The 11,265-nt window shown below is 46.5% G+C and overlaps 1 protein-coding gene across 1 annotated transcript; it reads left to right on the top strand.

Annotated features, from left to right (window-relative positions):
• The first annotated feature begins 479 nt into the window (after positions 1-479).
• ATMIN (ATM interactor) lies at positions 480-10,415 on the top strand. Its single transcript, XM_040410209.1, has 4 exons — positions 480-742; positions 2,516-2,641; positions 5,795-5,994; positions 8,378-10,415. The coding sequence occupies exons 1-4, from the start codon at positions 551-553 to the stop codon at positions 10,095-10,097; spliced, it is 2,238 nt and encodes a 745-aa protein (XP_040266143.1). The 5' UTR covers positions 480-550; the 3' UTR covers positions 10,098-10,415.
• Positions 10,416-11,265: the final 850 nt, after the last annotated feature.

Here is an 11,265-nt window from a genome sequence, read left to right as displayed (position 1 = left end):
CCCTGTCCAGGGGTTATGTCTGATACTGCAGGTCAGCGTCATTGACAGGAATGGTGCTGAACTGCAACACCACAGGCAATCTGTAGGCAGCAGCCATGTTTTCTAATTGTGCACAACCTATATCAGTCTAGTATCTATTTTTGTATTCTTTTTTCTGTAAACTTTGCCCTTAAGCACTGTAGAACATGACAAATGGTGTTATAAACCATATTCATAATGATTATGCTGCAATATATTTAGGTAACATACACTAAACATACAGGGTATATATATACCACTCTACCCTGGAACTATTTTCCAGGTGTAACACCATGCGGAAGGTTACGCAAACTAGGCGGAGCTATTACCCGTCAGAGAACTCATATAGCCACACCCACCAGCATACACCGCCTACATATGCAAATTGCTAGCGTCCCTGCCAGTAGCGGGTTGCTTTTTGCCCCTTGCACCGCCCCGGAAATAGATCTGGCGGCGTACAGGGTAGTAGTGGGGGAGGGGAGAGGAGTCGGATGCACGCTGTCTGTGTGTGCGGCGCCGTTGTCGTGGTGCCATGGCGGCCCATGGAGGGCCCAAGGTACGGGCGCCGTACTCCTGCGAGCACTGGGAGATCGTTAAACCATCGGTGAATGACCTTTCCCGGGAGGTCCGTACAAACATACTGTGTACGGTGAATGGATGCGGGAAAGTGCTCCCTAACCCCCCCGCCCTGAACATGCACTTGGTGAAGTCCCATGGAGTGCAGGTGAGATATTTGTGGGAAGTACCATAAGGCAGTAACCTAAGGGGGTGCCATAAGAAACACAGACATTCCATAGTGATGGGGAAGATGTATTGGATGTGATTTTATGGCTCACATAATGCAGATGTGGGCGGTGGTACCCAGGTGGGCAGTGGTACCCAGGTGGGCTGCTGTTCCATCACCGTCCGGTATAATGGTGGTAGCTCACCTGTACATTTCCTACTTAGTTAATACTTAGATCCCAAATGGAGACAAACAAATCTGGAGCATTTTTTCCCCCTCTATTATTCCTCCAGGAAATGTATGAATAAACTGATAAAAGGGCGATGCTATTACCCTTAGCAATAGGCTTTGTCCTTATACAGTCTGATAGGATGGGGCCTGTGGACGAGCAGAATACTCGTATTTGTCAGGAAACCCCTCTAAAGGGCATCTGTCAGCAGCTTTGTCCCTATGACACTGGCTGACCTGTTACATGTGCACTTGGCAGCTGAAGGCATCTGTGTTTGGTCCCATGTTCATATGTGCCCGCATTACTGAGAAAAGTGATGTTTTATTATATGGAAATGAGCAACGGGGGCGTTACCATTACACCTAGAGGCTCTCCAACTTCCACGCCCTCTGCGCTTTGACAGGGCCAGGAAGTAAAAACCTCATTATGCATAGCCCTGTCAAAGTGCAGAGGACGTGGCAGCTACAGAGAGAGCAGAGCCTCTAGGTGTAATGGCAACGCCCCCGTTGCTCCTAGGGACTAATTTGCATATAATAAAATATAATTTTTCTCAGCAATGCGGGCACATATGAACATGGGACCAACACAGATGCCAAGCGCACATGTAACAGGTCAGCCAGTGTCATAGGTAGAAAACTGCTGACAGATGCTATTTAATAAACTGAATGTGGTTGCTTCGGGGTTCAGCTGCAGCCAATGGGAGCGTCCGGTCACCAGCCATACACGAACAACATGGCTTCTAGAAGGGGAGCTGGTTTTGTGCAGTGATACTTTGGTACCTTTCACTAGACATAGGATTGTTTCAGGCAATGTCTATTATGAATAGTGCAGGGCCTAAGGGGGAGGAGCGTGACACAGGTCTCTCCCTGATTTCCTCTCATGCCACACCCCTTTATATCCTGCGCTAATGAGAATACAGAGAATGCGTTTGATCCGTTCTCTCCTGGTGAGATGTACTGATGGTCATCGGTGGGGGTGCGACTCCCAGGTTAGAAGACTCCGATGCTCCGTGAGCGCTGCAGCCTTTTCCTAGGCCGTGTGACATCCCCGTAGATCGTCACCTGGGGCTCAGCTGCTATACTATGTATGGTGCTGCGCGGTCGCCGGTACTAGGACCTCCCGCCGCTGTGATGATGACCTGTCCGGAGGATCGGTCGTCATCATTTCCTGGGTAACCCGTTTAAATTGATGAGACACTGGCTGAATCCAGCGGCGGGGACCAGGTGAGTTTCATCGCCACGTGTGGAGGTCTGCGTTGGTCTCGGATACCCCTTTAAGGTTTCCGTGGCATTGTGAACGTGACGTCCTTGAAGATTTTCCGATCCTTGACGGTTTCCTTCTGCTGCTGCTTCTCCCCGAGGGAATTCATTGATTTGTGCTCTGGAGCAGGTGTATTGTGTCGCTTGGTGACTTTGGATCTGTTCCTGGTGACTCTCTTTGTGCCACGTTGTCCCTGTTATTTTAAGAACTGTCTGTCACGCCTTTCTTTTGTCCGTCAGTCTGCCCCCTCGCGCTCTTATAATTTTTATATTTTTTTCTGTCAGGCCGGCGTAACGAACCCCACGTTACGGAAAGATTTCAAAGCTCCACAGAAGCTGTACTGCTGCCCAATAGAAGGATGTCCTCGAGGAACCAACAGGCCTTTCTCACAGTTCTCCCGCGTAAAGCAGGTAAGTGGTTCTGTCTGCTATGTACTTAAAGGTCTATTCCAGGGATGGCCAACCTGAGGCTCTCAAGCTGTTGCAAAACTACAACTCCAAGCATGCTCACACTGCCTACAGCAGGGCATATGGTGGGAGTTGTAGTTTTACAACAGCTGGAGAGCCGCAGGTTGGCCATCCCTGGGCTATTCCAACTGTCCCCAGATGTTTTCTCCTGGCTCTAAAGGCCAGCCCAATGCTTTTTCAGTTTCCCAAGTGTCCACGTTAGCCTCGTCACTTGGCCTGCGCAGAACCGCTTTGTTGTGGAAATCGGCAGGACTGTTCGGTGTGTTCGTCGTGGCAACTACAAGTCCCAGAATTCCATGCTGTACAGGCCTGCGTGTGCACGTTCACAAGGAGCTACATTGGGTAGAATAAGGGAGCAGTGTAGGAGGAGGCTGATTGGCACATGCACGATATTGGGGAACTTTGGTTACTGGCACTTAGCTGACTGCGCATGCGCCGGACAGTGCACATCCACAATGCTTTCTAAACAGTGAACGGAGCTGATTTGACACGTACTGCGCATGCACAGCCATTACATTACATTTTATTTTAATAAAAAGCAGTACATTACTTGAGGATTTACATGGCCGAACACCTCCCCCCATCCCCCCCAGAGTCAATTGTCACTTGGAAGAGTAGTGTAATTCAGTCCACCCCCAGTAGTCTCAGCCCCCCCCCCCCCCCCCCCCCTTACAGGAATCTCAGCACAAAGCACCTTCACTCTCCTATAGTCACAGCAGTAAGACCCCATTCACATTAATGTATGATTTCCTCGCAGCTCTAATGTCTGATTATTGGAATCTCTCCCCGTAGGTATAAGTAAAACTCTCCTTGCTGATGCCCTGCCCCTCCTGTGGCTTCCTGGTCCCTCTAGGCACAGGTAATGTGACCACTCGGCCAGTCACTGGTGGCAGCGATGACCTGCCTCAGCCAGTGATTGGTCACCAGTGTCTAGAGCGACCAAGAGGTAGAACCCAGCCAGGGACTTAGGAAATGGGAGCGGCCGGGGACTGGCGAGGGCAGTGTTACTTATATTATTATAGGGTACTTTCACACTTGCGGCAGAGGATTCTGGCAGGCAGTTCCGTCGCCGGAACTGCCTGTCGGATCCATAAAAACGCATGCAAACTGATGGCATTTGTCAGACTGATCAGGATCCTGATCCGTCTGACAATTGCATTGAAATGCCGGATCCGTCTCTCCGGTGTCATCCGGAAAAAAAGATCCGGCATTTATTTATTCCACATTTTTTGCAGTCTGCGCATGCACAGACCATAATGCCGGATCCGGCGTTCCGGAATTTTGGACGGAGATAAAACCGCAGTATTATCTCCGTCCTGAAAAGGCAAAAAGACTGAACTGAAGACATCCTGATGCATCCTGAACGGATTTCTCTCCATTCAGAATGCATGGGGATAAAACTGATCAGTTCTTTTCCGGTATTGAGCCCCTAGGACGGATCTCGGTACCGGAAAAGAATAACGCTAGTGTGAAAGTACCCTTACACAGTTCCAGGCTTTATTTAAAAAAAAATTAAAATCTTCAAACAATCCTTTTAAAACACAGGAAACTGCTTTCAACCATCAATGTGGTTTCAAGAACCGTTGCTTATTTTATTTTTTATTTTTTTTATTCTTCCCCTGACGATACACATGGTAATACCCATTCAGTAATTCTGCCCGGCTGGCTGGTCCAGTGTGCGCAATTATGTTCGCTGAAGATAGCGATGGGCTTGAGGTTCTCGCTGAAGGAAAAAATTATTAGTAAAGGGCTGCATATAACATAGTTGAACTGAGTGAATTGACTGTACGTTTGTGACTTAAAGGGGTATTCCCATCAGAGACAATGGGGGCATATCGCTAGGATATGCCCCCATTGTCTGATGGGTGCGGGTCCCACCGCTGGGACGCGCAACTACACTGAGAACAGGGCCCGCAAAGTTGTGGAGGGTGCACTGCACATGCGCAGCAGCCCTCCATTCATTTCTGTGGGGCCGCTGAAAATAGCCGAGCACTGGATCGTCTATTTCCGTCACCCCTATAGGAATGAATGGGAGCGGTGGCTGCGCAAGCGCGGTGCGCTCCTATTCGCTACTATGCAAACAAAACAATGGCTGATCTTAGGGAGACCAGCTACAGAAAACACTGTGGAGCCCCATTTAGGAGTCTCGACACAGCAATCCAAAGTGCAAAGCTCTCTGGGAAACGGGGATAATTGTGGAGCCCCAATTATGGGTCTTCAACACATTGAATCCTACTCCACACTGATGAGGGGCAACACCCCGAAACAGCTGTCTGTGGATGGATAACTGGCTTAGGTCTTCCCCGTCGCATCCTTAAAGCTTGTAAAAGAGCGGGATCTTGACACAGGGGCCACTTAATATGGTGGATTTGGGGATCTCTGTAATGGGGACACCCCTTTACTCTGTTTTCCTTCTTTTTAGGGATATCTGGCTTTCGATTTGTTGAAGACCCATAATTGGGGCTCCACAATTATTTTGCATATTCACTACTATGGGGAGAGCGTTTGGTGGCTGGACCGGGGGAAACCCGGGTTCCTTCCGGCCACCACCCTCCCTGCTCCGTTCTCTGTGCAGGTGCTAGAGGTGGGACCCGCATCTATCGGACAATGGGGACATATCCTAGGGATATGCACCCATTGTCTCAGATGGGAATACCCTTTTAAGGGCGTTATCCAGGATTTTGAGATTGGTGTAATCTTAAAATAGATCATCAGTATCAGATCGGCAGGGGTCTGACTCTGCGCCCCCTGAATGTGAAGAACCCTCTGCACTCGCTGCTCTACATTGTGTAGTGGTTGTGTTCGGTATTACACCTCAGACCCATTCACTTGAATGGGACAGAGCTGCGCCTAGACCATGTGACCGATGAACGTGACGTCATTGGCTTAGGAAGAGGCTGCAGCACTCGCCAGAACACCGTGGCTTCGCCAAACAGCTGATCGTCGGGTGCTAGGTGTTGGACCCCCAATGATCAGATATTGATGACCTGTGCTGACGATAGGTCATCAATATTGTACACCTTTTTTGCACCCCATTAGCAAAGTTTTCCATAAACATCACATTTTCTGTATCTTGTGTCTCCTTGCATGTTCCAGCACTTCATGAAAATGCATGCTGAAAAGAAGCACAAATGTGACAGATGTGGAAATTCATACGGCACAGAATGGGACCTGAAGCGACATATTGGATACTGTGGGAAGACGTTTAAGTGCACTTGTGGTTGTCCTTACACCAGCAGAACGGCCCTGTTATCGCATACCCACAGGATGGGCCACGAGATTCCGATTGAGCACAGGTGAGCATTATACGTCATATGCGATACAGCCCCTAGACACTGTCGTAAACTGGGCCAAAATTTGGCATATTTTGGTGCATCTAGCTCGGGTCAGCGGAAGCCCATAGCTGACCAATAAGCCTGTAGCTGTCCTAGACTAGAACAGGTTTATGGGTGGGTGTCCGATCAGATGCTGCAGACTACAGAAATGGCTCCACAAACAGACCACCTGTAAAAGAACGGGAAAAAAAATACGCTTGTGTGCATGATCCCTAAGGTAGCGCCAGGCCAGCCCCAAAAGAGGCATCGCGGGAGTTCAAAGCAGGGAATTAGAAGAGACGCAGCCCACCACTGTGAGACCTGCCCCTCAAAGCCTGGCCTATGTGCAAAAGATTGTTTTAGCTCTGTTGATTTTTAGCTAACCCCCAATCAATTTGTTTAATTTCCCACCTACCATTTGGCATTCCAGTAAATCCCCTAAATAAAACGTATAGCTCTTGTGCCCCTAAATGAATACCTGGAGGGATTATCTGTAAAAACCCTCAAACCAAAGTTAAAAATCTCACTATACTCCAGAATCTTGGGTATAGCGATTTTTTTTTTTTAAATTTTTTTTAGTTTTGGGCCCCAGAAGACTACACCGAGGAGTAACTTTTAGGAGGTTTCTATTTTTCTGACTTTGCAAATGAGGAATGGTCTCAGGTCAGACAAAAGCACTAAAATAGCTTATTCGAGATTGTACCGTACATCAGAAACTGCATTTTTAAATAAATAATTGACATGGTTTATATTTCATATTACTTTGCTTCATTTTTAATGTTTAGCTTTTCTGTTATAACAGTGTCCTGTCACATGAAGCGGTTATTTTCATTCTTGGTTCCTGTTTGGTCATCTGGGCAACTGTACATCTTAGAGAGTTTGCTGGTGATTAAGCTAAATGTGAAAAAATGAATCCAAGTAATAATAAATATACCATATTTTTCAGACTATAAGACACACCTAGGATTTGGTGGTAGAAAATAAGAAAAATAGATTTTTCATCAGACCCCCAACCTGTATCAGTGATCAGTCACAGACCAGACCTTCGATCAGCCCCCATCAGACTCGGATCAGACGTTTAAAAAAATAAAATATAAAATGACCTTGCTTGCTCTGGACTGCACTGCCAGGATTTACTACTTCTGTCCCCCGCTGCACTGTGACCTGACGTCGCACAGCATCCGGTCATAGTGCGTGCCTACGTGAACTACATCCTGATGCTGTGCATGGTCAGGACACAGCGCACAGTGGGACCCGGAAGAATACCAGAGTTAGTAGAGCCAGTGCAAGTGCTTCCCTCACCGCTCCTTCTGCATGCTTCCATAATGAAAGTGGTCATTAGCATTTGGACTATAAGATGCACTGCCACCCCCCTTTTTGTGGGGGAAGTGCGTCTTATAGTCAGAAAAAACATGGTGTATTATGTTGCAATAATTTCATTTTATTTTCCATCTATAAGCCATAAGGATAGGTTATCAATAGCTTTGCACTGCATAATTCATTTAAAGAGGACCTTTCACCGCTCCTGACATGTCTGTTTTAATAGCTACATGCATTTCCCATGTAATAACAATTCTGGAGCATCTATTCTTATGGCTCTATGTTGTGCCATTCCTCTATTATTCCTACTAGAAGTTATGAATGAATTGCTATCCGCTTTCAGTAAGGGAACAGAGGGGTGGTAACAAGTTTGGGGTGTGTACTTGCACAGACTGAAAATGGCAGCACTGATTGGATAGAGTGAGTCTGTGCAGGTACACTCCCCAACTGGTTTCCACCTCTCTGTACCCTTACTGAAGGCTAATTATTATTCCTACTAGAAGTTATTAATTGCTATGTGCAGCCGCCCTCCATTCATTTCTATCGGACTGCCAAAAATAGCCGAGCACTGGTTTGGCTATTTCCATAAGCCCCATAGAAGTGAATGGAGCAGTGGCCGCACTTGCGCAATGTGCTTTCCATTCATCTCAATGGGACTTACAAAATAGCCGAGCAGTATTTTCAGCGCTCCCATAGGAATGAATGGAGGGTGGCCATAGTTGGCTCCATCCTAGCGATATGCGACCGAATGTCTGAGATGAGGAAAAACCCTTTTAAAGTGTGTGAGATGGGGTTATTACAGGGACAATCGGGCATTCTGAATGAATACAGCAGGTTCACCATTGCACCCCCTTCAATGAGCCAGATCAAAAGAGATCCTTTGGAGAGCTTTGTGTTGACCTCTCACTGATGTCAGTGTGGCTCATTGTGGGGGCTCTCCTGCTCATAATAGCTTATTTTAGATGGTGGAGGGAAAAGCCACGAAAGTAGAATAGTTTATCTTCTACCTCTTGCTTAACATGGGCAATGTGTGATTTGCTTGCAGAGACCCGCCTGTAAAGAAACGAAAACTTGAAGCATCTAAGCAAAATCAGAAAACTGTGATGGAAGAGCAGCCCACCGTGTCCACAGCTACCACGAATGATGGCCAGCAGCTGGCAGACTGGAAGGCTGTCACTACCAATGAAACCTACGTGAGTGCCCAAGTGACGGACATGCTTTCCATTCAATCAAACCAAGCACAAAAACTCCTTTTACCAAAACCAAAACTGATGTTCATTAAGTTACCAGTGGTGCAAGTGGCCCATCTGCCTGTCCTGGTTTCATCTACAGAGTGCTCCATGAAGCCCATGGTCATGGCGGTTAATAATCGAGGGTCAGTAATGAGTACATTACAAATAGTACCTCAGTATAATGGGACTGTTCTTTCTAGCGTGGATTCCGAGGCTAGTAGTCCAGTAGGTTCTGTAAATACATATGTGCAGGTCAATATGGAAGGATCACAGCCTTCAGCCTCCGACGCAGTGAGCAGTGTGACTACTAAATCCAGAACCACGTCCGATGTCCAGACTGACTTGTCGTTCTTCTCACACAATATGGTGCCAAATAACTCTTGGACGTCTACTGAACCTTGCGTGTCGTCTTTTTCTCAAACAGACTTATCGTTCAATGCCCAAATGTCTCTACCGATTAGTGTTGAGACTCAGACACATCAAGAAAGTGCTGCTTCTTTTCCCACCAAATCTCAGTCTGAGGACTCTGTCAGTTGTGGTGGCACTTACGGCGTTTCTCGGGAAACTCAAACAAACACTATGTTAAGAGACAACCTGTTGCTAGTGGACCAGTCGGTCATGTGTGATAGCATCTTCACAAGTGCTAGTTCTCTCTACACTGTATCTACCCAAACGAGCCAAGCAGGCCATAGTTACATTTCTGGATCCTTGGGACAAACCCTACTGGAGACCAATAATCTCAAAGACATCAGGGAAGAGGAGATTAAGCAGACCTCTTTCATGAATTTTAACACTCAAAACGGGACGTTCCCACCACAAAACATGATCGATAACCAAACCCAAACCATGGAACTTTTAAGTGATCTTGAAAAGATCCTGTCAGACAACATCTCCAGCCAGTCAATGTCCGGTGGAGACACTAATTTATCATCCAATTGTAACCAAAACCCAAGTATAGATTTTGACATAGAGGAATTCTTCTCAGCCTCGAACATCCAAACCCAAACCGAGGAGAGCGTGTTGGGCAACCTTAACTCTGAATACCTGGATATAGAAACTCAAACAGACTTCTTGTTTTCCAAAGACTCCACCCAGTCCTTCCCGAACAAAGGAAACTCCAACATTCTCAGCATGGAAATGTTTGATACGCAAACCCAAACCGACCTCGACTACTTTTTAGATAGTAATTCTCACTTGCGTCTGGGGAACATCCTGAAGCAGTCAAGTTTCTCAATGAGTACGGATTCTTCAGATGGTGAGAGCCACGCTGAGGGGGCATCGACCGGCAAAACCCTACCCTGCCCTTCTCTAGAGAGCCACGTACGGCAGAACTGTGCTGAAACGCAGACGACCGACAGTTCCTTTGATACTCTCGGAAGTCTTTTCTTGACTAGTAACGAGACCCAGACTGCAATGGATGATTTTCTGCTGGCTGACCTGGCATGGAATACAATGGAGTCTCAGTTCAGCTCAGTAGAAACCCAGACTTGTGAGGAGAGGTTCTCTTTATTCTCGGAAAAATCTGACAACTGAAGATCTTACCTCAGAACTAATCATGCCGATAGCAGTGAATGAACATCACCGTTTCTTTAATCAGTCTGACCATGCATGTCTTTATGCATCCTGTGAAACCAACCTTCCTCCCTGTCCTGCGACAGTCTTGAGACGTTGCGGCAGAAACTACTACAGCCCAACGACGCAGTGCTCTGTTACCGTGATTCTAAAAGCTTATGCATGTGTCATTGGACATTAGGTGGTCAGTCTATTTTTATATTGGCTGTGAAACCTCGAGAAGCACTTTATTTATTTGGTTTCCATTGTAAATTATTTATTCTGTCATGATAAAGGATATCAGGCAGCAAAGTGTCTTCTCGTTTTGTGAGAAAATGGGGTTTTGGATATGTTCGTTGGGTACCCAAAGTGCGGGTGTCTTAACCTTCACTATGCTGGTCTTCTCCAAGTTATGGGAGTCTCAAATGTGCTATATTAGACTCTTTCCAAGATGGGCCAGGCAATCTACTTGGTGCTTTTCTTCAAGAGTAAGGTCTTTAGTGCCTGTGAATATTCTATGCCTTGCTAGACCACACTGAGAACAGCTCTTTGGTTAAAGTGTATGTCTGGGAGAACAATTTTTTTTATTTTTTTTAAAGGGCCAGGATGGGTAAAAACAAGTTTTCAATTACCTCACTGATTCCTTGCAGCTTCCGTTTCGATGCTGCTCTGCTCTCCGCTTCCTCGACCACTCAACCAATCACTGACTGCAACAGTGTCCTGCTTCAGCTAGTGATTGGCTGAGGGGGACAGTTCCAGCCATTTCCTGTGTGTCAAGCCAGTGCCAGGAAGTGAAGAGTTGTGGGGGATCGGTAAGGTGACTCCTTTATTTACTATCTTGACCCTTTTAAAGAGTAGCTGAACTTTTGATACATTTTTGGTAATGTCCTAAATGCCCTAATACTTTTTGTAATATACTTTATTAAGGCACTTAAGAGTACTTTCACACTAGCGTTTTTTTCTTTTCCGCCACTGAGTTTCGTCCTAGGGGCTCAATACCGGAAAAGAACTGATCAGTTTTATCCCAATGCATTCTGAATGGAGAGAAATCCTTTCAGGATGTCTTCAGTTCAGTCACTGAACAGTGTTTTGGACTGAGGAAATACCGCAGTATGCTGTGGTATTATCTCCGTACAAAATTCCGGATCAG

Source organism: Bufo bufo, chromosome 10, assembly GCF_905171765.1.
Source record: "Bufo bufo chromosome 10, aBufBuf1.1, whole genome shotgun sequence".
Taxonomy (NCBI): domain Eukaryota; kingdom Metazoa; phylum Chordata; class Amphibia; order Anura; family Bufonidae; genus Bufo; species Bufo bufo.
This window is presented reverse-complemented; position numbering and strand designations above follow the sequence as displayed.

Excerpts from the sequence above, each read along its gene's own strand:
- ATMIN (XM_040410209.1), top strand. The coding sequence starts at position 551 with ATGGCGGCCCATGGAGGGCCCAAGGTACGGGCGCCGTACTCCTGCGAG. Across the intron at positions 743-2,515 it reads TGAAGTCCCATGGAGTGCAG|GCCGGCGTAACGAACCCCAC; the intron begins GTGAGATATTTG and ends TTTTTCTGTCAG. Across the intron at positions 5,995-8,377 it reads GAGATTCCGATTGAGCACAG|AGACCCGCCTGTAAAGAAAC; the intron begins GTGAGCATTATA and ends ATTTGCTTGCAG.